The sequence below is a fragment of the Arvicola amphibius genome, chromosome 3 (assembly GCF_903992535.2).
Source record: "Arvicola amphibius chromosome 3, mArvAmp1.2, whole genome shotgun sequence".
In the NCBI taxonomy this organism is placed as follows: Eukaryota; Metazoa; Chordata; class Mammalia; order Rodentia; family Cricetidae; genus Arvicola; species Arvicola amphibius.
The window spans coordinates 175,712,174-175,739,173 of record NC_052049.1 but is presented as its reverse complement, the minus strand read 5'-3'; the positions used below and the strand labels follow the sequence as shown (position 1 = coordinate 175,739,173).

Here is a 27,000-nt window from a genome sequence, read left to right as displayed (position 1 = left end):
GTTCTGGCTAAGTTCAAGTGGAATTTAGTATTTAGAACCCTAGCAATAAATTCTGACCTGCTGTGTCCTTTTGGCCCTACTGAGGCTCTCAATCCACATTGCTACTGCTTGAAGAATTGAAAGCAATTCCCTGGGGCACTCACTGAACATTCCTAGTATTAGGTAGGAGCTAAGTAACAATGCACTCCTCCTGGGAACAAGAAAGCAGCCCCTGGACTGTTCTCTGGCATGTGGGGTGGGCTGCTGTTCTATTTGGCCTTGTTCTGCTGCTGGGAAGGAGGAGGTAGGAAAAACCCTCAAAACTGCCTTCTGGGTAGAAAGGACTGTCAGACAAGTAGCTCATAGATATCCATAATGATGGGTGATGGGTGATGGGTGGGCCTCCCTGCAACTGCTACCACTGTGAATGGGTCAGGTCAACAGCTGCTTCTGCTGAGAATGCAACAATGTGTCAAAACCTCTATGATCATAGGCAGATTGCCCAATTCTGGGTATATGGAGGAAAACAGGGTTTCAACTAGGATTTTACTAGACTTCCTTTTTTCTTATCAAAAACAAATAAACACCCAATTTACTTAGTGTGTATATGACAGGGGGTACCAAGGTCAGGAGACCATTTCAGGTGTCCGCCTCACTGTCTCATCAGCCCTTTCTAGTCCTGTGAGACGACTGAACCTGTCTCTCTTTCATTCTCTTCTCCTTCTTACTACTACTGTCGCCTAGTTTGCTAGAATTCTAGGTGCAGGCCTCTCCAGGGATACAGAATAAATAAAGAAGTATCATTGGGAACCCACTGCACTATTCCACAGATCATGAGATTCACAATAGAACTGCTACACTACGAAGCTATGCCTGTAGCATAGGCATATTTAAGGATGGCCTTAAATTTGCCATCCCCCTGCCTCAGGCTCCTGAGCCACTAAACTTCCTGCATCAATCATCATGGTGGATATACAATTGTTTAACCTCTTCCAGTTCACCCCACCTACTATGAACAGGGCAGTATCCTGATGTAGACAACTTTGGGCTGGGCTATTTGCTGTCCACTGGCAGGGAACACAGTAGTTAGCAATCAAGAAATTTCTCAGTACAGCATTTCAAACTTAGAAGACTGGAAGATATCCTTTTCTAAGTATTTTCCCCTAGATTACAACAAAATAATTCTCAGACAGGCAGGAAAGGAGCTGATGTACTGGGAGCAACAGAGAATCCCCAGAAATACATATTAGCTACAGCCTGAATGTATGCATCCTTGAGTTGGTTTCCATGAAGATTCTTCTATGCCCTGAATATAAATAACTTTAAAATGAACAAGGATATCTTGATTTTGAAATACTTTCTCCTTCCCACTGCTTCTCTCTTTGCTAGGCAATCACTCTGAACTAATAGAAATCCTCCTGCCTCAGTCTTTCAAGTGCTGGGATTAGAGGTATGCACCTCCACACCCAGTACTGGCCTCAAGTCTTTGTTTACATGGGTTCCTTTATCTGGAACTTTTTACCTCTGAACTGTCAGCAATCCTATTTTTAAAAACCAGGATTAAATGCCTTCCCCTACAAAATGTTTCATGAGTCACAAACCCACCAACCCCTTAACTAAACTAGGTGGTTTACTTGCTTAAGGACAGTGACAATTTCTGGTGCCCACACAGTGACTGACAAAAGGTAGGCATATTAATCAATTACCCTTCATATCGTAGGACCAGGATTCAGACATTCATAGGTGAATGAGTTAGTGCATTTGTTAGTCATTTAGAATGGTTTTCCTGCCAACATGAACTTTATTAGTGGGAACTATAATGAACTTTTCTAAAACTATCAAAAAAATTTTTTTAAAATTTATTTATTATGTATACAACATCCCTTCCATGTATGTTTATATGCCAGAAGAGGGCACCAGATCTCATTATAGATGACTGTGAGCCACCATGTGGTTGCTGGGAATTAACTCAGGACCTCTAGAAGAGCAGCCAGTGCTCTTAACCTCTGAGCCATCTCTTCAGCCCAACTATCAAAATTCTTACAAGTCACTATCCTGCCAGGCTTGGAAGAGGATTACAGTTAGTGTCACATATTGAACTCAATAGTTTTGGTAATTTACGAAGCCATGTCTAGTATTATGTGCCTGAAACTTAATCTCTTCTACCAAAAGGTGGAGGGAAAAGGGTGGTGGTGGGGGCACAACTGAAAGGGAAAAGAACTGAGTTTTCACTCACTACCAACTAGAAGGTCCACAGTACTAACTCTCACATGGCCGCCATGGGTCCACAGTACTAACTCTCACATGGCCGCCATGGGTCCACAGTACTAACTCTCCACATGGCCACCATGGGTCCACAGTACTAACTCTCACATGGCCACCATGGGTTTGGGGCTCAAATGACAGATGCGAGGATGTATCCACCAGGACTTTCTAAGTCCTGCTATTGCTACAAGTTTACAAAAGCCCAGGACACCTGGGTTCTTATAATTCTGTATATAAGAGACCACAGAAGAAACACAAGCTTTTGTGCCTAGTCCATTTAAAATAAAGACAAAAAACTTGCTAGTGTCCTGAGATGGTTCCTCAGATAAAAGTGCTTGTCACAAAAGTCTGACAAACCTAGAATTCAATCCCATAAACTCAAGTAAAGATGGAAAGACTGGATTCTGCCCAAAAGTCATGGTACATGCCCACCCCAATTATTTTAAAGATCTCATGAAAATGTATTCAAGAGAATATGGAGAATGGGTCCTAGGAAAAGTGCTTACTTAAACAAAACCACGTCTTTTAAGTTCCCATTAACATCCTTGTGAACCAAGGTCCTTTGTGGTCAAACTAAGTCCAGGAAAAAACCAGCGTTTTTTTAGACCACCAACAATGCCAGCAGTGGGGGTGGAAGGAAAGAAAAGGCACTGAAGAGAGCACAGAAGGACATCACAAAGAGTCAGGCAACTCAGCCTCTTACTGGATCACAAGTCTCTCCTCTCCTCAATTTCCTTTCTTCTCCTTCTTCCCATAAATCCTCAAAATACATGCACAAAGAGAAAACTAGAAGCATGATATAGTCAAGCATAAAGGACACGGGAAGAATATTAAGCAGTCAGGTATAAAAGGCTCCTTTTTAACTTTAACAAAAAGTAAAACATCCTCCAAAGCAGAAGGGAAAACAGCTTCCACCCAAACAGTGCAACTTAAAATAGGTTAGTACTGATGAACCCACTGTGAATCTAAACAAAGTGATGATAGGTTCTTTTCAAGCAAATCAATCAATCAATGGCAGCGGGATGGTCTGAGCTAGGTTTTTTTCAAGCAAATCAATCAATCAAAGGCAGTGGGATGGTCTGAGCTCAAGAATCATTTGGTTCAAACCAATAGGATCAGAGGGGTGGGAAGATGGGGGATGGGATAGGGAGGGTGGTGTGAGGTTAAGCAGTTCTAGTTTTTAAATGTCCACCATTCCTGCCCCAACCCATTGCCAACCCAGCCAGTCCACATCCAGTCAGACATTCGGACTGACCCAGCCAGATTCACTTTGTTTTCCTTTGCCTCACTCCCAGCAAGCTTCCAACATAGGAATTAAGCTTTCCCCAGGCAATCCCACCAGGAGTAATGAGCTGCTGATGCTCCTGTCAGTAACCTATGCTTTGGCTCCTTCCTTACTGTCTGCTTGCTCCCAGTGGAGGCAGAATTTAGAAACATACCATCACGTGGGGTCTCTTCGCACAGCAACAATGGAGTGCTCTGGGTTGCAGTGACCTCAATTTCTTTCTTCCCTGACAGAGCTGCCTGTCCTAGCTGTTTCTCACTTCCCTGGCAGATGAAGGGAGGTGAATCAACTCTTGCCTCACTAGTATCTTCTTGTTCTCTTTCCTTGCTGCTTCCTTCGGGAATCTGTTCCAGCTTATTGGGGAGATAGACCCCAGTAGTGTCCGGTTCCTTCTTCCCAGAGCTGCTGTTGTCCTGGCTGAGGATCAGTTCTTCTTTCTCGTTGGCCACTGGTTCCTCGGAGGTTAAATGAGTCGGTACTTCTGAATCAGGCAAGCGGGGCAGTTCCCCAGTACTCAGCCTGCAACTCGCTGACTGCTCCTCGGCCACAGTCATGGAGCGCCTCATGGCAGGCACTCCCAGTTTCCTGGGTACAGGGCTTGGCATTGGGCTGCTGATGGGAGGAAGCAGACCAGAAGGAAGCTCCTCTCGGGAAGGTAGCTCAGGGTACTTGTCAGCAAGGTTCAAAGCCGGGGGCACTGAGAGGTGGTAACACTCAGACAGGGCTCTGCGCATTGCCTTTTTCTGCTGGGGGGCTTGGTCAAGCATAGGTCCCTCCTCTGTAGAACTCAATTTCTCCAACTCCTTATTCTGGCCTGGGCCGTAAAAGCTTGCATTCAAATTATCCTGAGTGAATTCCACCACAGTGAGTGGTGGACTGCTGGCAGGGGAACGCTCGATAGTGGGGGCGGGGTGGGTAATAGCTACCAGCAGCGAGGACTGATTGTTAGGCTGCTCGGAGGTATCGTTCATCACCCCAATTGCTGGGCAGCTGGAGATAAAGCCATTCTCCTCTTTTCCTGTAGTTGCAGCCCTTGAGACCTGAGGGCTCTGAGTCACTGAGTGAAAGTTGGGGTTCCAAGCACTGGTTTCCTGCTCCTTACTGTACTGAGCAAGGGTATCAGCAGCCCCAGGAAAATTCAGATCTGGCTGGCTTTTGGTGTCTAGTCCATTCTTCCCTGCCACCTTCCCCTGAACTATAGAGGCTTTGTCTTGCCCATCTGTGAGTCCCAGAGGGAACTCAGCTGTCTTCTGGTGTGCTAAGCCCTCCGAGGGATGGCAGATTTCTGAAATCACATACCTGCTCTCAAGGTGACCGGAGGTTGCTTGATATGCCTTGTTAGGCTCTTCGATGTTGAGTTCTTTGTCTAGCTTCCCCTCAAAATAGCAGAGCTTATTATTCTGCTCCAGGAAGCTGGTATTCTTCACAAGCACGTCTTTCAGCTGCCCATCCATGCTGACATTCAGCCCGATTTCATTCAGTTTACCCTCTGTCCTCTGCCATTCAAATCCAGTCTGACTGATTTCTTTTGGGGAGTCCATTCTGTACTCTAGAGGCTTGCCTTTGGAGAGCTGGTCTCACGCAGCAATGAGAGAGGCTGGCTGCTTGTCTGGGAGCAACATCGTCTATTCCACTGCTCCCCCACTCACTCAGAGCTCTCACACCACCCACGTTCACACGGAGCTTGCAGTGACATCACAGCAAGCTTCAAGGACTCATGGTAAGCTCTGTATTCCTCGCAACCCCCTTTTTCCTCAAGCAGTTGAGCACTAAATGTATTTACCAGGTGTGAAAAGGAAGAATGAACAAAAAGAAAAAGAATGCCACTGTTTGTTAATCTGTAAATATAATTTCCTGCTAGCTAGCACTCTGTTTAGCCCTATAATTTAAAATACGGTATGGTGCTAATCCAGGCACTGAGGATAGTAATTATTGCAGTTTTCACTGATATAGATACACGTGTACCCACACATTCACTTAGCTGATTCTATGCCTAGCAGTTAAATGCACCCACTCAAAAAACTGTTTTAAAAATAAGCAAGGCTCATTTGCTGATCCTCAGCTATACACCCTGAAAAGTGACTCCAGGGAATTGCTCAGATTCGCACCTTAATGTGAGGTTGAGACTGATCGGTGGGTGGGTTTGCTGTCACAGCAGCTGATCCAATTCTTTCCACAACTACTTGTGGCTGTGAGAAGATGCCTTTCCTCTCAGCTCACTGGCCGCTCCCATTTCCCTCCACTCTATTTAACTAATGTATGTGCACTCACCACAGAAGTCAAAGATTAACTTTCAGGAGTTGGTTCCCTTCAGCCATGTGGGTTCTAGGGATCAAATTCCAATTATAAGGCTTTTTCAAAACTAAACCATCTTGTCAGCCAAACTGTCTCTAATTTGGTTTCTTTATAAAATTCAAAAGCTGACTTGGGTAGGATTTCCAAAGACCCATGAGTGCTAGGGGTGCCTGTACTGGGAGTTGAGTGAAGGGCTTAAAGACATCAGTATGCCAGGCTTGGGGGTGCACAACTTTAACCCTAGTACTGAGGAGGCAGATCCAAGTAAATCAGTGAGAATCTGAGGCCAGACTGGGCTACAAAAATGAGACCCTCTCACAAAAACACCAGTGCACAAGGCTTTTGGACATGCATTCCAATAACAAAACACTAAGTCCAACTGTATACCACACTTGTGCTTTTATTTTGTTTTTTGGTTTTTTTTTTTTTTTTTTTTTTTTTTTGGTTTTTCGAGACAGGGTTTCCCTGTAGTTTCTAGAGCCTGTCCTGGAACTAGCTCTTGTAGACCAGGCTGGCCTCGAACTCAGAGATCTGCCTGCCTCTGCCTCCCGAGTGCAGGGATTAAAGGCGTGCGCCACCACCGCCCAGCCACACTTGTGCTTTTATTCTCGTTTCTACTTCTTGTTGGTTCCTTGCATAAGCTGGGTGCTCCCTCCTGTACCAGTCCTGCTCTTCCTAGGGACTGACTGTGCAAACACTCTAGACAAAAACTACTACTTCTTACTGCTTGTTCCCCACTGCTCCCATTTAGTGCAGGCACAGCTTCCTTTTGTAGCTTACAAACCATATATTTAGTGCTGAGTGATCACACAACAAAACTTCTAGACTAGGAGAGACCACTTTATACTATAAAACTGTTGTATAGTGCATTGCTTGGATTTTGTTGTCTGGCTTATAATTCACTTCCTGTCCTAACACATGATTCTGTGAAATAGTCCATCATAACCCTAAAGAAGGATTTCCTAAGAGTAGAAATGATAGTAGTGGTGGTGGTGGTTTGTGTATTATCCCCGTGGATCTAAGGATTCAGGCAGCTGAAGTTGGGAGGCCAGCCTAGAAAATACACTTAAAAGTCTGCTTCAATTCAAAAGAGAAACAAAAACCCATTCTATCTTTGATTTGAGAGCAAAGATGAATGATGTACAGCATTTCTCAAGTCCCTGTGCATCCCCTATATGCAAGCTTGATACTCTGAATTCTGTGGTTCCTGTTGTCTCTGGGCTACCAGTGCCACAGAACTCAGACCCTATGAGGATTTTACACTTGAGGTTCTAGGGACCAGCACACCCAACAGCCCTCTTGCCCCATGACAGCAAGGTAGCAGTATGTCTGAACAGTGGTCATGAGTTGGCTATTAGATGCCTACAGAAAAAAGTGGCATGGAAACTTGCTCCTGAGATCCCAATTATTTTTATTTTTATCCAGTTTACCTAGGCTTTCTGAACTACTACAAAAGGAGGGAGGAAGGCACATAATGGCTATCATGCATTTAAAACTTAATTTCAATGTTTTATTAATGGAAAGATGATAAAACAGCTAACTCTCAAAATCCAACTGCCTAAAAGAAAATATCCCATTTACCGAATCCAAAATATACAATAAAAACAGTTCTGTAAGGACACTGAAATGTGTATACAGGATGCTGAACAGCTCCTATAACCTGTTCCCCTCATTTTACAGAAAGAGTGTCCAAAAGCGGGTAGAAAGTATTCTGCCCACAACCAAAAGGTGAAAATATAATGGGAAACCTGAGGCCTCATTTCTGAGCACCATCTTCCTATACCACTAAATAAGAGTTCACGTTATTCACTGGATGACACACTTTTTGAAAAAGTCCTGTCAACTCGGTGTTGGTATCAAACAGAGGGTCCTGCATCTGCCAGGCAAATGTTCTTCCACTTAGACAAATCCCCACCCCAATTCTTTTAAAAAAAATTATACTCCTGCTTCTGCCTCCATAACACTGAAATTACAGGCATATCCCATCTTGCTAATCTTTCTACAGGTTCTAGGGATCAAATTCAGGATTTTATGCATTCAAGGCAAACTCTTTCTGAGTCAGCTATCTCCCTATTTCTTCCTTTTAAAGTTTATTATTTATTTACTACTTAGCTCCCCTCCCCATTTACACAAGGTCTTACTACACAGTCCTGGCTGGTCTGCAGGTTGGCCTAGAACTCATAGAATTGGCCTGCTCCTACCTCCTGAATGTTAGGGTTAAAAACGTGTGCCACCATACCTGCCCAACTTACTTCCTTCCTTACTTACTGACTGCACAGCCCATATTGGCTGGTAACTCACTATCTCCAGGTTTTCCAAATACTGGGGTTAACCATATTCATCACCATGGTCAACTCTGGCTCTCTATTTTTAATGTTTCCTTTATTAGCAAAGAAAAATAGTTTAATATTTATTTGAAACAGGGACTCGTGAGCATAAGATGGCCTCAAACATATTAGTCCTTTAAAATTTCACAAAACTCTTTTCCTTCCTGTAGACTTATGAACTACATGGTAATCTTTTCCTGAGAGCTCCTAGGGAGGGAAGTAGACCTACCACAACTGCCATGTGGGTTGACCAGGACAGAGGTAGATGAACAATAAAAGTTTCTTTTAAAAGTGCTATGGAAGTAGAGGTGTGCTATAGAGATAAACACTTTGTATCACTATGGATCTTGGTTTACTGATACAAATTTAAGGTCAATATTGTTATATTTCTGCTCTTAAGGTATGGTGTTTGTGCAACTCATTTTAAAATGTAATAAATAATTAAGAAATACGGTTAATAGTTGGCCATCTATAATAGTCAAACTGGTAGTCTCGTTAGTTAGGTTTTGTAGATGTATAGAGACATATTTCGGATGGATAGATATCTTTCAAACCTTTCAAAGACTTAACAGAATATAGCATTTAAAATGTTTAAAGAACTTAGTACTTTTCATGACAATGAGACACATCTGCTCCTGGCAGCACCAATCTACTTCAAGAAGATGATAGGCATCAAAGAGGCTCCTTATAGAGTTTATCAGCCATTTGGGCAAGAAATGGCTCTTGCATGGACTACTTGATGGTATGCTGTGTAACCTGGACATACAGGACCCACAGAAAAATGATTGCTGAACTGGCCTAAAGGTGAGCCAGTCCTTCAGGGTTCCTGCTTCATAAACGAGTGTGCCAGACACAAAAGAAAGTGAATGACAAACTGCCAATATAAGCAGAACTGTCTCTGAAATCGCCTCCTTCATGGAAAAATCTGCCGGATGCTATGGGCCTGTAGGCAAAAGATGGATGCCCCAATGTTACAAAAGAACTTTGGGGGGCTGGAGAGATTGCTCAGTGCTTAAGAGCATTGCCTGCTCTTCCAAAGGTTCTGAGTTCAAATCCCAGCAACCACTTGGTGGCTCACAACCATCTGTAATGAGGTCTGGTGCCCTCTTCTGGCCTGCAGACATACACACAGACAGAATATTGTATACATAATAAATATTTTAAAAAAAGAACTTTGGGTGACTGTCCAGTTTCTTAGAATGCACTTCCTGTTTACTTAGAAAATATTATGTCTTTCTGGGGTCTTTGATGGAACTGAAGAATAGATAGTTATAGTTTTCCTTAGTTATAATAAAACATAAAATAGATATAAATATTGTAACTGCAATTCTTGCTTGATACCTGTTTTTTATATGTAATCTTACTATGTTAAAGTTAAAACATTTCTTTTTATTTGGACAGAAAAGGGGAAATGGTGTGGGAAGTCCTTCTGTCTATGTGTTGTTTTTATTGGTTAATGAATAAAGCTGCTTTGGCCCAAGACAGGGCAAAGCCAGACTGGTCCACATAGTCAGTTCCAGGATAGCCAGAGCCATGCAGTAAAACTGTGTCTCAAAACAATAAATGAAGTTAGTAGGAGGATAGGTAGACTGCATGTTTCTATATCATTTGATCTGACTTCCACTATCATTAAAGAAGCCTTAAATTACTCTCAAGGGTAGGCACGTATTTTTCTTTTTTTTTTTTCCAGCATTGTGATTTAAACCTAGGGCCACAAACCCTTGGCTGTATTACTAAGTCCCTCCCAGACCCCGCCAAAAAGTTGTGATGTGGAATACCATTTGGACATATACAATTTCAGGTTTCTATTTTCAGTCTGATAAAAATACATTTTCTGTGTCTGGTCACAAGGTATCTTCTAAGACTCTTTGGTCAGATATATAATGTCATGGCAAGCCATCATCTGGTTTGTACAGCCAGATGTACTGGCAGATGTTTCTGTGTTTGGTGCCTGGAGTTGATATTTAACCTGTTCCAGGCCTTAGATTTTTGTATGTTCCATGATTGGTTGGTTTCTCTGCATTCTCATTAGTTACCAAGGCAACACTATATTCCAGATTGACCAACTGTTCTGTTCTTGTCTCCAGGAAGCCATCCTAATAAATTATCATTACAATGAATTACTCCCAAAAGCTGGCATAATTTCTTTTTTCATCACCATTACCAATAGTACTCCATACTAATATAAGCCAAGGCTTAAAGTTATAAACTGTTTTCTTATTTGGATATAATAATAGATACACATATCTATATTCAAAACCATATTTTACTGAATTTTAGGAACATATCTTAGTACATGTACAACTCAAGAACATCAGGATTCCCCCTGATTAACATTCAAAAGTTAAGAAGTGAACAGACAGAATGAAAAAACCCAAAGTTAGTAATCTGATTTAGATAAACTCAAAGCACTAAGATGTAAATGAAAACTCTGCAAAGAAGGAATGTCCTTCTTTTTAGCAAAGTTCTGACGTCTACCACCCCCCCCCCCCAAAAAAAGAAAAAAAGAAAATGACCCAACTAAAATCAGACAGAAACACAACTCTATCCACCAATTACTTCCAGGGTAACTTAAGATACTCTGTCTATGGAGGAAGCACACAGGACTCCCTTGAGCCATTAAAAATTCATCTTCTTAGAGATTTCACTGGTTCCCCAATGATTTCTCTGGCAACCACGGCACAACATTTGCCACCTCCTCAAATACACTGCATGCCACTATGCCATCATCCAGCTCCTCAAATGTTTTGCTCAGCAAAGTCTTGGCATTCCCGATCCATTCAGTCCCCAGGACTCTTGCTCTTCAATATGGACTCAGCCCCTTTTTCTTCTTCATTCCTATAAAGAAGGGCTCAAGCCTCACTAGCCTTTTATCTTTCTATTCTGGAATCCCTTGAAGAACGCAGGATATATTTTACTGTCTACTTTTTTGTTTGTTTGGTTTTGACTTTTTAGATGTGATTCCTCTGTTAAAAATCCCTGGCTGTCCTGGAACTCGCTTTGTAGCCAAGGCTGGCCTTGAACTGCATCACCACACCCAACTCTTACCTATCTTTAGAACATGGCAATAACCTAATTTGGTACTGCTGCATGAATATATGAAATACCAACACATCCAAATCATACTGTATGCCCACTATTTGCAAAGCAACAGGCATTAACTTGTGTGTAAACTTAAACAAATGACCACCACTGCTAAACAGTTCAAAGAACAACACTTTGAATTTGTTCATAGATGAGATGATGTTTTCAGTGAATATGTTGAGGGAAAAAAGTAAAAGTACCATTTACTGTTTACCTTCATATTTCATTTTATTAGAAGATTTATTTATTTATTATGCATAGTGTTCTGTCTGCATGTTTGCCTACACGCCAGCAGAGGGCATTAGATCTCAATATAGATGACTGTGAGTCACCGTGGGAATTGAACTCAGGACCCCTGGAAGAGCAGTCAGTGTTGTTAACCTCTGAGCCATCTCTCCAGTCCTTACCTTCATGTTTTAATAAAATGGATGTATCGACGACAGTGAAATTCAGAGGTTTATTTTTACCGTGTTTCTTTTTTTTTAAAATATTTATTTATTATGCATACAATATTCTGTCTGTGTGTATGCCTGCAGGCCAGAAGAGGGCACCAGACCTCATTACAGATGGTTGTGAGCCACCATGTGGTTGCTGGGAACTGAATTCAGGACCTTTGGAAGAGCAGACAATGCTCTTAACCTCTGAGCCATCTCTCCAGCCCTTTACCATGTTTCTTGAATCGTCTAATGCTCTATCAGTCAGAGAGTAAAAGTGAAGAATGTGAAGGGCCTCTGTAAGTAGGGTAGTTCAGTGATGGGAGTGTTTGTGTAGCATCTCTATCGCTCAGGCTTCTAGCCTCAACATGGCAAAGAAGAAAAAAAACATACTAGTATCCTTTGTAAGGAGAAATATCAATATAAAACTTTTTTTTTCTGTGTTGGAGTAATTGAATGTGACGCTCTGTGTTCAATCCCCACCTCACATATATCCATCAGTCAATGCAAGATAACCAACATTCAAAAACCTACTGAGATGTTTTCTTTCTTTCTTTTTTAAAAAATATTTATTTATTTATTTATTTATTTATTTATTTATTTATTTAGTATGCAATACTCTGTGTGTATGTCTGCAGGCCAAAAGAGGGCACCAGACCTCATTACAGATGGTTGTGAGCCACCCTGTGGTTGCCAGGAATTGAACTCCGAACCTTTGGAAGGGCAGGCAATGCTCTTAACCACTGAGCCATCTCTCCAGCCCTGAGATGTTTTCTTTCACAAAGGTGATAGCAGTACCACTCAAGTGGAATTATTTGAGGGTTAATTGAGGATTAAATAGGGTTTAGAACAGTGCTGGGCAATTTTTAATAAATCATAGCTATTTTTAGCTGTGTGATACAGAATCCCAGTAAATTACACTAATATGCAAAAAGAAAAAATCTGGGCATAGTAGCACAAAAGCCTCTGGCACTGGGGAGATAGAGGAGGGAAGGTGTCAAGGCCAATCTGGGCTGCTAGGAGAGACTGTCAAGGTAAGCAGAGGACAGCACAAGGAAAGGCAAAAAGGGCAGCCTTTTAAGAGAAGATTATGAAATGGATGCTTCTCTAGTTGTGAAATAGTAGCAACTCCTAAGACTACAGATGCTTTTTTTAATCTGCTGAGCATATTTTATTTATGTATAAGGACCCTGAAACTGTTAGAATTCTGAGTTTATAAATGACTTCCAGTTTCACACCAAGATAGTTTCCTACCATAAACTGACATTCCCAGCTGCTGGCAAACAGTTGATGAGCTCTAGCAAACTGAAGTAAAAGAAACAAAGCCAGAAAAAAAGGAGGACAGGCTTCAGCATGGCAAGGAAGGGCCTATCTACATAGGTTCCCAACTCACAGCAACATGCCCTCTCCCCCCAACCCGTGCACTCACGCAGCTCTTCCTGGTTTCCAGGCAAAGAGCTGTGGAGAAGTATATCCTGTCACCACGCAGGAAACACCCTTCCTTCAAACCTGTGCTTCCCATTTACAAAAAAAGAGTGCTACTGCCATAAGACCTGTTTTGACAAGTTGACTCAAGGCTTTTTCGTGTAATCGATAAATCTTTCCTGCCTAGAAAATATGCAATTATATGTAAAGAAACCTTTTGCTAAAGTTTTCCCAAACTTGAAGGTGGCATGAAAATGTAGAGAGAGAGAGAGAGAAAACAGAATGCTAGAGGAATTTATCGACTTTCCTCATTTCCAAAGAGGCTAAGGATAACATAAGGCAATTCATTCTAAATCTAAAATAAATGTAAAATTCTACACTAAATAAAAAGATGAATATACCAGTAAATCAAACATAAACTTAGTATGGAAAATACCATAGTCAAAGGCTTAGATTTAATCTAAATTTAATCTAAAACTAAACTAAACTAAACAAAATATGCTGGGTGAGGTAAAATACACCTTTAATGCAAAAAAGAGAGGCAGTCAGATCTCTGTGAGTTACAGGTTAGCCAGGTTTATACAGGGAGACTCAAAACAAGCAAACAAAAACAATAAAATTATATAGTTACCAACTGTCACCTATGTTTTTATTGGGAAGTACCTACAACTTGTATGAAATTCCCCTAAGGAAAGAATGGGTAACACTTCAGAGTAATAAGACTTGGGTTCAGAATCAGCTCTTCTATACCTCTGTATAATCTTGAGTCTCATATAAAATATATGAATATATATATATATATATATATATATATGGTGTGTGTGTGTGTGAGAGAGAGAGAGAGAGACAGAGAGAGACAGAGACAGAGAGGTAGGTCTTATGGGCAATCAGATAAATAATATCCACTCACCAATATTTGTATACACATACATGCTATAGATGATGTGGAGGTCAGAACAACCTAAAGGAGTTCTCTCCTATCATATAGGGTCTGAAAATCAAATTCAGGTCATCTATTTCAGCACTATTATTTTTTTTTTATTAATGCCACTAACTGTTGGTGGTATTTTTACTCTTTGGTCTTTTGACTTTGGGGAGCCCACCACCCAGATCCTGATAAATCATACACAGGCTTGTTCTTGGTTATGGATGTCGGGCCTTAGCTTGGGTTGTTTCTTGTCAGCTTTTCTAAAATAACCCCGACTAGCTTTTGCCTCTGGGTCTTTTCCTTTTCTTACTTCTGTGAAATTTACTTTCACTCTTACTCCACGGTGGTTGGCGCCGACGTCCTCCCCCTGTTCTCTTATTGCTCCTCCTCTTCTCTGGTTCTCCTATTTATACTTTGTGTGCCAGTCCTGCCTCCTTGCTTCTGTCTCATCATTCAGCTGTTTATTAGACCGTCAGGTGTTTTAAACAGGCAAAGAATCACAGCTTCACCGAGTTAAACAAATGCAACATAAACAAAAGTAACACGCCTTAAAACAATATTCTCCAACAACTAATATCTACACTGACCGAAGATTGAAATCTATGTATAACACCACTGACAGGACAAATGGAGTCCAAACAGGTGAGGATCAACAATCTGGAAGATAACAGCTAACATGAATAACTCAAAGTGAACAGCAATGGTAAAATTTACTAAGGCCATGGATAAAACACCAGAGCAGATGTGGCATGTGCCTGTAACTCCAGCACTGAGGAGACAGAGGCCATCTATCTGGTCATAGAGTGTTTCAGGACTCCCAGTGTTGGGAACAGGAGGGGCCTTGTACCCACAGATCAGAGAAACCAGGAATGTTAAGCATACAGGACTTCCCTTTCAAAGGGAAGAACATTTAACCTGTTTTTTCATCCAGAAAGTTGGGAATTGGAGGTGAATTATCTGTTGGGTTACTGCAGATCAAACTCTCACAACCAACATCAGAGATGGTTAGTAATCTAAATGACCATTACCTGTATAGTCAGAGGATCCCCAAGTTCCTACAACCAGAATCAGAGATACCTAATAGCCCAAATGACCCCACACTATCTGTATGGCCAGGACCAGGCCAGATCCTTTCTTAGGCTTTAAGCTAATACAGGTAGCCTATCTCTAAAACCCATCTTCTTATAAGAAATGGCATTTACTCTGAATTGAGTTTTGATGTGACTAAGCACCAGGTATTTTATTATAGCAGGAAACTTTTTCACTAAGTTATACTGTGCCTAAATATGCTGTCAATAAACTGGTCTAAGTCACACTGAGCAGAGTTTGCATTCTTACCTCTTCCCAGTTTGTTTCCCTGCCCGACACCTGCAGACAATCCCATCAATCCCAGGACTACTGTACTGTGTAATAAGACCCTGCCTTAAAAATGAGTATGGCAGCCGGGCGGTGGTGGCTCATGCCTTTAATTCCAGCACTCAGGAGGCAGAGTCAGGCGGATCTCTGTGAGTTTGAGAACAGTCTGGTCTACAAGAGTAGTTCCAGGACAGACTCCAAAGCTACAGAGAAACCCTGTCGGGTGTGTGTGTGTTGGGGGGGAGGGGGGAGAGTATGACTACATTTGTATGCACAGACCTGTAAAGCTCTTCTGAAAATCTGACGAGTTTAAAAAGGGTTTGTATTAGTAAGCATGACATTATTTTTAAGTATAACTTCTTTGGAAGGATATATATAATACTGTTAAATGTCTAAAGGGAAAAACTACAGTTGTTTAACACAAAGGAAAAAACAATTTATTGCTCATTCCTTTGTACCTTGTCAATAAGTTAATCAATTAAAAATCAATAACTTTGGAGAACTAGAGAGATGACTATACTTATAAACAAAAGATGATAAATATGAAAAAAATAAGGAAATTTCTTGACTTTTTTTTGACAGGGTTTTAATTATCTCAGACTGGCCTTGAACTCCTGATCCTCCTACCTTCATCTCCAAAACTCTGGAAATACAGGTGTGACCTAGGATGCCCAACTCAGAATAAAACATTTTGTAAAAAGATTTTACTTAACTTTATTCTATGTGCATTAGTGTGAAGGTGTTCAAGCACCTGGAACTGGAATTACATACAGCTGTGAGCCACCATGTGGTTGCTGGGAATTGAACCTGGGTCCTCTAGAAGTGCAGCCAGTGCTCTTAACCGCTGAGCCATCTGTCCAGTACCGGGGTAAAACCTTTTTTAACTATTCAAAAGCATCTATTGTTCTTAGAGGTAGCAATTGGTAGAATAAATCTATGCAATACTCATTACATTCCCCTCAGCCACTCTGTAAGCCACTCTCCTTCCAACACACGACTGAGCCTGGAATGACCTGGAAGTGTCCAGAGTGCTCTGCAGATTCTAACTAAGAACAAATCTGCTTTCTAGGATTTTCTACAAACACTGAACATTTCTTTGGAAATACTGGCTAAGTTCTCCCAAAATTTTACTTGTTACCTTGTAATCATTGACAAAACTAAAGAACTGGTCTAGAAACCAAAACTTAAATATGGTAGAATTCTGGAATGCTCTATACATGCTATTCTATTTCATTTTCTGCTTTGTAAATAGAATAACTAAGAGAATAAAAATAAAAGCAGAAAGATGAAAATAGCATGTGTATCCTTTCTCACAACACCAAGGATTCCAATTCATGTGCTCATTGATACACAACACTAGATTTCCCCACAACAACAAGTCCACACCATGCAGAACAACCACCTCATGATGAAGCTTCTGCACAAGTCTAATTGGCTACTTGGCCCAGGCAACTGATGTTTTTGTTGTTGTTTTAAAATTTCTCAAGTTAGTAGCTGGATCATGCAAACTGATTAAGAAAACACTTGTTGGCAGCAAAAATCTTCAAAAGGAAGGAAATATTTTTAAATATTTTAAAGCCATGATTAAATGTGTACTGGGGGTGGGGATGGCAATGCAAGCACACATATTAATCTCTAAACCTTAAGAAAAAAATTCATCTAATTTCACTCCAATTACTTATGAAAATCTTAAAGGGCAAAACTGGGAGGAATTTTACCATCATAGGTGAAGTTTGGTGAACATAGGCTATGCCCCAAGCTCTAGTCCACAATCACATATTGGCCAGTGGTAGTCACAGCAGTAAAACTAGTAAAACCAGCCTCTCCTGATATCTTGAGATCATTTCCCACTGCTGGAACATGAAGTCTGTGCCTGCCAATGCAATGGCTACTAGTAAAAAGGCATTATCATTTTCATTTGAATTTAAAGCAATATATTTACTCCCACTAGCTTACTCTATTTGTATACTAAAAATGAAAAAATAAAAAATAAAGCCGTTTAAAATAATCAGCCAGATTTTTTTTCTCTTGTAAATACCTACACCAAATAATGATTGATACTTTGCCTAATAAACTTTACACACAGGATGTGCAATATAAAGAGGATTGCTATGTTCCTCCACAGCATTCCATAAAACTCAAGATTCAATGCTGCATTAAAAAGGCATGCAACCAAGTCACCAGTCTCCTCTAGCTGAACAAAGGGCATGCCTTAGCTGGGGGGAAAAACACTAAGTAGCAGTTACAGGGTTTCATGCCAACAAACCAATGATAAACCAAAGCACACACATTTCCCGACGGCAAGGTCATACCACTGGACTTGAGCAGCTTCGATTTATCTCTTTCCTGGCTTGCAGACTTTGGCAAAAGTGGGGTAAGTCCTCGAGACTTCGTGGGTCTCATGTAGCCTTTCACTGGCTCTGTCATCTTCCTTTCACCCAACAGCTTCAGTTCAGATATGCCCATCATCTTCTGAGGAGCTTCAATCTCGTTACCTTTGAACTGTGGAACTTGGGGATCCTTGTAAGCAGCTAACTTATCTTCACCCTCCACACTACCACATGAGAAATCAGACTGTTCTTTTGTTGGCATAGCAACACACCCCAACTGCCTGACTTCACAAAACAAACTGGTTTCTTTTAATTTATCCTTTTCATTTTCTGGAGGTAAAAGAATGGTATCTACCTTCTTACCTAAACCATCTGAGCCCTTGGAATCTCTCTCATGTTGGTCCTCAGACAAACTAAATTTCGGTGTTTTACTTCTCAGAGGGTTGGGGTTTTGAAATGGGGCAGGGTGTTTCTCAGTTCTCTTCTCTTCCTTCACCAGAGATGTTGGCAAACCAGCACTACCTGCATGCGCTTCTAGGACTCTCAGCTCTTGTGGCAGGTTCTGGCTTTCTGTGGGCACATTAGGCAGGAAGTGCCCTTCAGCTGGCTCTGTGGCAGGCCCTGCTGAATGTTTAGAGGACCCGTGCTGCTCTAGCTCTGATTCTCCTACCTCATGCCTTTCAGGGATTATCTCTATTTCATTCTTCCTACAATCTGAGAGCTCACCATTATTCTTAAGAAAATGATCTCCACGACTGTTAAACTTTCCTTGGGGTCCTGTAGAAGTCCCAGGAACTCCTTCAGTGCTAGTAGAGGGCACAGCAGCAGAGGGAGCCTTGTATCTTTCTTGACTTGGGACTCCATCTTTGCTGTAAGTATCCTGTACTAATAAGCTGGAGTTCTGGGCTAAGAATCTCTCCTGCCCACTTTTTCTGGAGGTGTCAGGGAAAGAATCATCTTTCTTTACTATTTGAGGAGTAGGGCAGGGCAATGTTTCACAGCCTGCTGATTCCATTACCTCTGGAGCAGCTGACTTACTCATCAGTCCTGATGGTGCTATCCCAGAAGTAAAGGTAATATTTCTATTTTCATCCATATACCCCATTCCTGCAGTTCTACAGTCTGCTGTGGTTTCCATGGGAATATGTATTTTTGCTGTATCTGTCTTAATCTCCAAAATGTGCTTCTCGGGAAAACTATTATTAACTTCTTTACACTTCCCATCATTGCTCCTTTTATTAGGTTTGTCAGCCACTGCAGTGTGTCCCTTGGCTACAAGTTTCTTGTTTTCCTCAAGTTCTATTGAGGCAACAAATCCTGCCCCACAGATTGGGTCTTGGGGGCTCCCATCTGTCACCTTGGCAGCTGGTTCAATAGTAACAGTAGAAACTTGGACTGAGTTTGTTTTATTTCCCACAAGAGCCCCAAGTTCAACAGAATCAGACTCAACGTTCTTACTCTTTTTGTCAGCAACTTCCACTGTGGGTGTGTGTGGTGTGTGTGAGAGCAAAGAAGCGTGTATTTTAGGGAGAGTCTGGCCTAACTCCCTGGTGTTACCGTCATCACTCTCCTTTAGACAAGGTGGGCGGATGACTTCGTCCTTGTCCTCCATTTTGCGAGGTTGTACAGGGTAATTATTTTTAAATTTTTTGTTTCTGCCTTCATTGTCTCTCTTTTTAGTCTTTGCAGAAATCCAGGGAGTTGACTCATGATCCATCCCAGGACACTTCCCTTCCTTGCTCTGGTTTTTAACCTCAGCTCTTCTTTCTGAACTAGCCTCCAAAGTCTGAGTCAAGCTTGACCCAGTTTCCAAAGAAATCAATGGCTGTACAGTGCTTCCCACACCAACATCAGCCATGTCTTCAGACACCCTCACCACTGACTCAGTGAGATCAGAAAGAGCCTCTGGTTGCTCCGAGGCATCCAAGCCTAGCCCTCTTCTTGGAGCCTCAATACTCACTATTTTAGGTTCAGAGGCTGGCTCATTTGTCATAGTAACAGCTCTCTGCTCCTTCACACTGTTCCGAAGGATTGACACCTCAGATTTGTTTCCTAACTTCCCAGAGCCTACTTTGACTTTCCCAGGACCCCTTCCCTTTCTGTTTTTGCTGTCACCTATTTTTCTCTTAAATGGCTCAATCTCTAGCCCAGGAGCTTGAATTAACTCTTGGTCTTTCAGCTCCTTAGAAGCAGACAGGCCGGTTGCTTCTCTCTGCTGGGGGGATGCCTCTGGTTTCAGTTCTCTAACATCATCAGCTCCAGCAGCAAACACCCGCACTTCACTCATTTGACTTTGCCCACCCCCTTCTTTTAGATCGTCATTTGACGGACTGTGCTCTGTTGAAGTGAGAGTCAAATTTGACAGTACTTTTTCTGTTGAAGGTTCTGAAACTCTATCCATAATCTCTTGACCCAATATGGGGGAACTACTTCCTAGCCAAGTTGTTCCTTTGTGTGCAGCACTGTCTATCGGAGATCCTTCCAAACTGGATGGGCCCACTGCCCTGCTTGCATCTTGATTCCCTGGCACTGAGCTGTTCCCTCTGTGGTCTTCCTCTACTCTCAGCTTGAGCTGAGCATTTACCACAGTCTCTGTAGGTTTCTCTGGACATGAAGTAATGCTGTTACTTTCTTCACAGTCAAAGTTCAAAACTTCTCTGGATACAAGGCCATATTCTGCGCCCACAGTAGTTGGTTGACCAGGATCAACATCTGACTTCAAGGGCCCAAGCACAACAGGATGATGATCTTTGGGCTTGTCTGTATTGTCGTCCCAAGGTCCCCCAGCTCGTGACTGAGGATATCTCTTTTGCTTTGATTTTTTTTTCTTCTTCCTCATTATCATAGGCATATTTTCTATATCCCTGGCCTCCCTGCCATGATCTCTCTGGGACACTAGGGATTCAGCATAAATACTTTTCCTTTGGTTCCCATGCTCAGCACAAGAAGATGAACCAGAAACCAAACCCAACTCAGGCAAAGGGTAGGGGCCCAGCCTAGGATCAAGAGTCTTCCATGAAAGAGAACCTTCCAGCAGCTCAGGAGACACCCTGGCAGGCCTGGCCCGGGCTGGCCTGCGGTCACCGGGTCTGCAAACGTGTTTACCTTGTGAAGGAGAGGTACCTGTAATACATGAACTTGGCTAAAATTCTAAACAACAAATTTCTTGTTATCATTTCTAAACAGAAAGTTTATTTAGTGATTCATTTAAGTAGTCTATGTTCACGGCATTCATTCATAAATCTTTTATCTAAATCATTTTCATCCTTGGAGCAATCAAAGTTCATTACCTCAGAGCAAGAATTTTTTCAGATATATTTATAAAACATTAAGACATTTAAAATCTTTACCTTATTGATGTAGGTAAATAAACTGAGAAAACTGAAATAACAAGCTAAAGACTGAAAGAATAGTGAACAGTTCAACTGGATCAAAACTTAGTGTCCTCAATTGACAGAACAGAAAATATGTAAAAACCTCACTTTCTGCCTAAAGAAATGAAAGGACTGAAGAAAACTGATTTTATAAACTGTACATTAATAATTACCACCACACAAACCAAATAATGCACCATCACTACCCCACCATGTGTAACTGTGGTGTCTGAAGAAAGTTCAGATTATCCCCACCTTACCTGAAGGAAGTTCACAAGGCTGGCGGCCAGATGTTTCCTTTTGCTCTAAACCCTCTAACAGAGAACCTTCATCTATTGGCAAGGTTGAGTTTTGGTCTGCAGCTTTGACTGGTTCTAAACGTAATAATAAAACTCATGTTAAGTTTCAGAGAACAGGATTTCAACTTTTTTTTTCATCTGCCATAAATTGGAGATGAGACTGTGTTTTAGAGAATTCTCCTACACTAAAGAACAGAAAACAAGAGGAGCAGTTGGAAGGCAGAGTGAAGAGGATTCCCTTGCTTTCCTATTTTAAAATTAATTTTTATTTATCTTCTGTGGAGGAGCATGCATGTCACAGCATGTACTTGGAGGTCAGAAAACAAGTTCGTCAGTTGGTTCTCTACATTCACCATATGGATCCCAGTAACTGAACTTAGGTCGTCAGATTTCATGGCTGGTGCCTTTACAAAATAAAACATCTTGCCAGCACGACTTTGTAGAGAAAATAAAGCAAAAACTAAAAACAAAAGAGCTAGGCGGTGGTGGCACACGCCTTTTATCCCAGCACTTGGAAGGAAAAGGAAGGCTGATCTCTGTGAATTCAAGGTCAGCCTGGTTTACAGACTGAGTTAGTTCCTGGACTGGCTCCATAGCTACTGAGAAACCCTGTCTCAAAACAGTCTCTGCCCCAAAAAACAAAATGAAAACCCCCCAAAACAAACAAATAAAAGAAGACAAACAAAACCACCAAAATGTTTTTGAAAGACGGAAGGCATGATCCGATGGAAAGGAGATTTAATTAAGAGGAGCTGAAAAGAAAGGGATGGCTAGAAAACAGCATACTTAAGGGGATGGGACTTATCCAGTGAGGAGAGGGTGGCTTTCCTTGAGAAGACAGTTTACCCATAAAAACAGAAGGGCAGAGGTGGTGCACACACATACAAGCCACGATGGTGTTTTGTGGATCTTATTGCCTCATTTGTCGGAAGGAAAAGCAAGGATGAAGCCGGCAGTGGTGGCGCACGCCTTTAATCCCAGCACTTGGAGGTAGAGATCTCTATGAGTTCGAGGCTAGCCTGGTCTACAAGAGTAGTTCCAGGACAGGCTTCAAAACTACAGAGAAACCCTGTCTCGAAAAACAAAAACAAAGGAAGGAAGGAAGGAAGGAAGGAAGGAAGGAAGGAAGGAAGGAAAAAAAGAAAAGAAAAACAAGGATGAGCACAGAATGTGACTAGCCAAAGGAAGGGGAGGGCAAGGCCACTGATCCGAGGAATGAGGGTGGTCCTGTAAAGCAGTGAGGGTCTATTTCTACCAAGTTCGACACTTGTCCCCTAGTCTATACATTAGTAGAGAGAATGCTGAAAGAAAGCAGGAACGCATACCTGGTAGAATCATACAAGGAGGTGCTACTGACTGCCCCTTGTGCTGGACAGATTCTAACTGGGAGTCTTCATTTGGTTCTTCTTGGGTCTGTGCATTTTCCTTGTCTTTAATTTGAACTGTTGCTACTTCTGTTTCCGAGGGTAGTGTAACATCCTTGGCTGGAGTCACACTGTTGTCCAAGGTCATCTGGGTTCCCGAAGGCCAAATGGCATCCTCAACCAGGGGAGCCTCTGTTTCTGGAGGTAGAGACATGTCCTTGACTAAGGCCATCTCTTTTTCTGAAAGTGGGGTCACATTGTTGAACTCAGTCACCTTTGTTTCTGGAAATATACCCACTTCCTTTCCCAGAGACACTTCTGATTCTGGGAATGGAGCCATATCTCTGACCATGTCCAATTTTGTTTCAGGAGGTGGAGCTATATCCTTATTCACGGTTATTTCAGTTTCCAGAGATGGAGTCATGCCTTTAACCAGAGATCCCTCCGTTTCTAAGGGCAAGGTTACATCCTTTGTCAAGATCATCAGGGTGTCTGAGGGCAGTGCCAAGTCCCTTGCAAGGCCCACCTCTGTTTCTGAGGCCAGGTCCATCTCCTCAGCCGAAGGCATTTCTACAGAAGACACAGCATCCTTTGCCAGTGCCATCTCTATTTCTGAGGGTGGAACCATGCCCTTGACTGGTGCTAGCTCTGTTTCTTTGGGAAGAACCACATCCTCAGATGGTACCAAGTCCATTTTTATTGGAAGTGCCATCTCTGTTTCTTTGGGCAGTGTGACATCCTTGCCTGGGACCATTTCAGTTTCTGTAGGAGGTGCCACATCCTTGGTCAAAGATACATCTGCTTCTGTCGGCCCCTTAATTGGGGTCACCTCTGTTTCTACATGCAGTTCCATGTCCTCAGCCAGGAATATATCTGATTCAATGGATGGCTGTGTAACATCTGATAGTATCACATCTGGTTTGATGGTCTCTTCTGGGTCTTTAGAAAATGTCACTTCTGTTTCTGTGCCTGGTGTCGTGTCTGTGGATGGAGATACCTCTGCTTCTCTAGATGGCACCACATCAGTGATCTTCTCTTCTGCCATCATTTCCAGTGCTTCAGCTGGCAGCTGCTCTTTTCCTGATTCCACTTCTATTTCCTTGGATAGCTCTAAAAAAATTAATTAAAAAAAAATTTAGAACCCAGCAGGGCTAGAGAGGTGGTGAGAGGTTAAGAGCACTGACTGGATTTTTTTTTTTTTTTTTTTTTTTGGTTTTTTCGAGACAGGGTTTCTCTGTAGCTTTGGAGCCTGTCCTGGAACTAACTAGCTCTTGTAGACCAGGCTGGCCTCAAACTCACAGAGATCCACCTGCCTCTGCCTCCCAAGTGCTGGGATTAAAGGCGTGTGCCACCACTGCCCGGCTACACTTTCATATAAAGAGACAAAAGAGCCACACCCGGGGGGGAAAAACTTTTTTTAAGTTATGAAAAAAATTAAATGAAAACTAATTAGGGAACAAGAAATACTTGGTTTTTATGAATATCAAATTTAGGGGCTGGAGAGATGGCTCAGTGGTTAAGAGCACTGGCTGCTCTTCCAAAGGTCCTGAGTTCAATTCCCGGCAACCACATGGTGGCTCAAAACCATTTGTAATGAGGTCTGGTGCCCTCTTCTGGCCTGGCAGACATGCACACAGACAGAATATTATATACATAATAAATAAAAAAAAAGAAAAAGAAAAATTCATACTAATTAAGAAGCATCAGAGTTAATGTATGCTATCTATCTTTGACAACTCAACATTTAAAAGATAAAACAATGCTGAAGACAAGTCATTATTTCTTGGCCTCTTGGCTATGATCAAGTGTACGAAGAATATAAAATGTAGAGTAGAAACAGACAAGAGAGAAAATACATGTGTAAATAAAAGGACAGTTATATAATCAATAAACCAATCATAAAAGTTTGAGGCCAGCCTGATCTACATAGTGACTTTCAAATCAGGAAGGAATCTATAGTGAGACCCTATCTCAGACAGAAAGAAGGGGAAAAAGTTTGTTTACCTAGATCTGCTATAAGCTGCTGAGAAAAGTGAATGCTTTGTGATTACTGGTGCCATAACCAATAACTGACAAAGTAGCTTTTATTAATTTACCTGCTGCAGGCTGAAGGCTTTCTATAATAACTTCTGGAGAAACGAAGGACTCTGAGTGTGGAGAGTTTGAGGCTTCCACAGACCACTCCTGAGATACAACAGCCGTGGGAGCAAATGAGTCACCGGGAAGCATACCTTATTTTGAAACACATCAATGGAGGTCATCAATAGAGGGGGAAAGGCAGTTGCCAGCTTAAACCAGTACAGTGTTGTCAAGAAGACACAAACTCAATGACCAATAAAAGCAGAGGTTTATATAGGAAGGTCTGCTGGCACTCTTTAGTTTTGGGTTAATTGTTGATTTTTAAAGACTTAATTTGGTGTTGTAGTTACAAGCCTCCCCATGAGGGTGCTACATCACACTCTGGTCCTTTGCAAGCACTCTATACTATAGCCTAGCAGCACCAGGGACACATATTTATTGGTGACTTTCTACTAGATGTTATTAAGATTTAGAATACTGAAGACTGAGCACTACAAAACACCAACTTCAATAGAATATAGTGGATAGCAAATTACTGTGAGCCTTTATTCACACATATAACAGGATTATTAATTAATAATTAATAAATTATTAGCAAGTTGATAAATACAAGGATTATGCTCTTCTATGTCAGACATGAGATTTAATATCAGATGGTTCCAGCTATTACCAATGATTAAATTTCTCTCTCCTTTTTCTTTCTTTTTTAGGAAACAGAGTCTCACTGTTTTATAGGTTATCCTTAATCTCCTGAGCTCAGGTGATCCTCCTGTAAAACCCGCTCAATAGCTGGTGTTACAGGCATATACCACCACATAAACAAAGACTGCACATCAAATAACATATACTATGGTATGGACTAATTGCTACAGGAATGCAACAAGAACTTTGAGAATTAGATTATCACAAAAGGTTTCAGAGAAGCAGGAGCAAAAAAAAAGAGGACAGTATATATTAAGGATTAAGAGACCTCTTAGCAGCTGGGCAGTAGTGGTGCACACCTTTAACCCCAGCACTCAGGAAGCAGAGGTAGGTTAATCTCTGGGTTTGAGGGCAGCCTGGTCTACAAAGTGAGTTCTATGACAGCCAGGGCAACACTGAGAAACCATGTCTCAAAAAACCAAGAACCTGCGGGGCGGTGGTGGCGCACGCCTTTAATCCCAGCACTCAGGAGGCAGAGACAGGCGGACCTCTGAGTTTGAGGCCAGCCTGGTCTACAAGAGCTAGTTCCAGGACAGGCTCTAGAAACTACAGGGGAACCCTGTCTCAAAAAACCAAAAACCAAAACCAAAACCAAAACCAAACAAAAAAACCAAAAGCCTCATTAACACAGAAAGCATAAAAACACCAACAAGACAAGAACCTGCTGAACTATGCTATCAATCTTACTCAAACAGGTCTGGCATATCATATAGTACCAACAGGGCTATATAAACCATGGGAAAATGATCTGAAAAATCAAAATCCTTACTCTTTCTACTTTTCTTATTTTGGGTTTTTGATTTTGCTTTTTGTATTTCGAGACAGGATTTCTTTTGAAAGCCTTGGCTGTCCTGAAACTTACTCTGTAGACCAGGGAGGCCTATTATTCAACAGATTCACCTGCCACTGCCTCCCAAGTGCTGGGATTAATGGCATGTGCCACCACCTCCTGGCTCCCTTTCTGTTTTTCAGTTCAAGATATTATGTAATATGGTATTTTAAAGCTATCTCTTAGCTCCATGAATACTGTATGTGTATGTGTGTTTACTGGTGCCATCATACACATAAAACACAAAATTCATTTTTCATAATTTCACATTAGTCCAGTGACAGCCCCAAGTAACTGGGAGGTGGAGAGGACAGAATCAGGATTTCAAGGCTGTCCTTCGTTATATAACTAAAGCCAGCCTAAGCTTATTTCTTATGTAGGACTTACATCAAAATTTTTATTTTTTTTTCTCTTAATCATTTGCCATTTATTGTATGGATCTCTGTACAATGAATAAATGATATACCTAATATAATGAATCTAGTTGAAAACATACCATAACTGTCTTCCAGAGGATCATTTTGCTCTATAAATGCTGAAGCATTTGTGGGCCCACTGGAGACAAAGAGCAGATCTGCCAAGTCACCATCATGGTGCACCTTAAAGGGATCTAAAATGAAAACAGAATCAAAGAGACATACAGAG

General features: G+C 41.6%; 1 protein-coding gene across 3 annotated transcripts in view; it reads right to left on the bottom strand.

Annotated features, from left to right (window-relative positions):
- The window catches only part of Map4 (microtubule associated protein 4), a 134,907-nt gene that overhangs the window by 25,159 nt on the left and 82,748 nt on the right, over window positions 1–27,000 (bottom strand). For 2 of the 3 annotated variants that reach the window (XM_038324459.1, XM_038324460.1), the window contains exons 5-8: window positions 26,852–26,965; window positions 24,842–24,976; window positions 22,707–23,855; window positions 21,343–21,456 (exon numbers count right to left, since the gene is read on the bottom strand). In XM_038324459.1, coding sequence (XP_038180387.1) covers window positions 21,343–21,456; window positions 22,707–23,855; window positions 24,842–24,976; window positions 26,852–26,965 — 1,512 coding nt within the window. The remainder of the gene's footprint in view (window positions 1–21,342; window positions 21,457–22,706; window positions 23,856–24,841; window positions 24,977–26,851; window positions 26,966–27,000) is intronic. The other variant, XM_038324461.1, reaches the window with a different exon arrangement.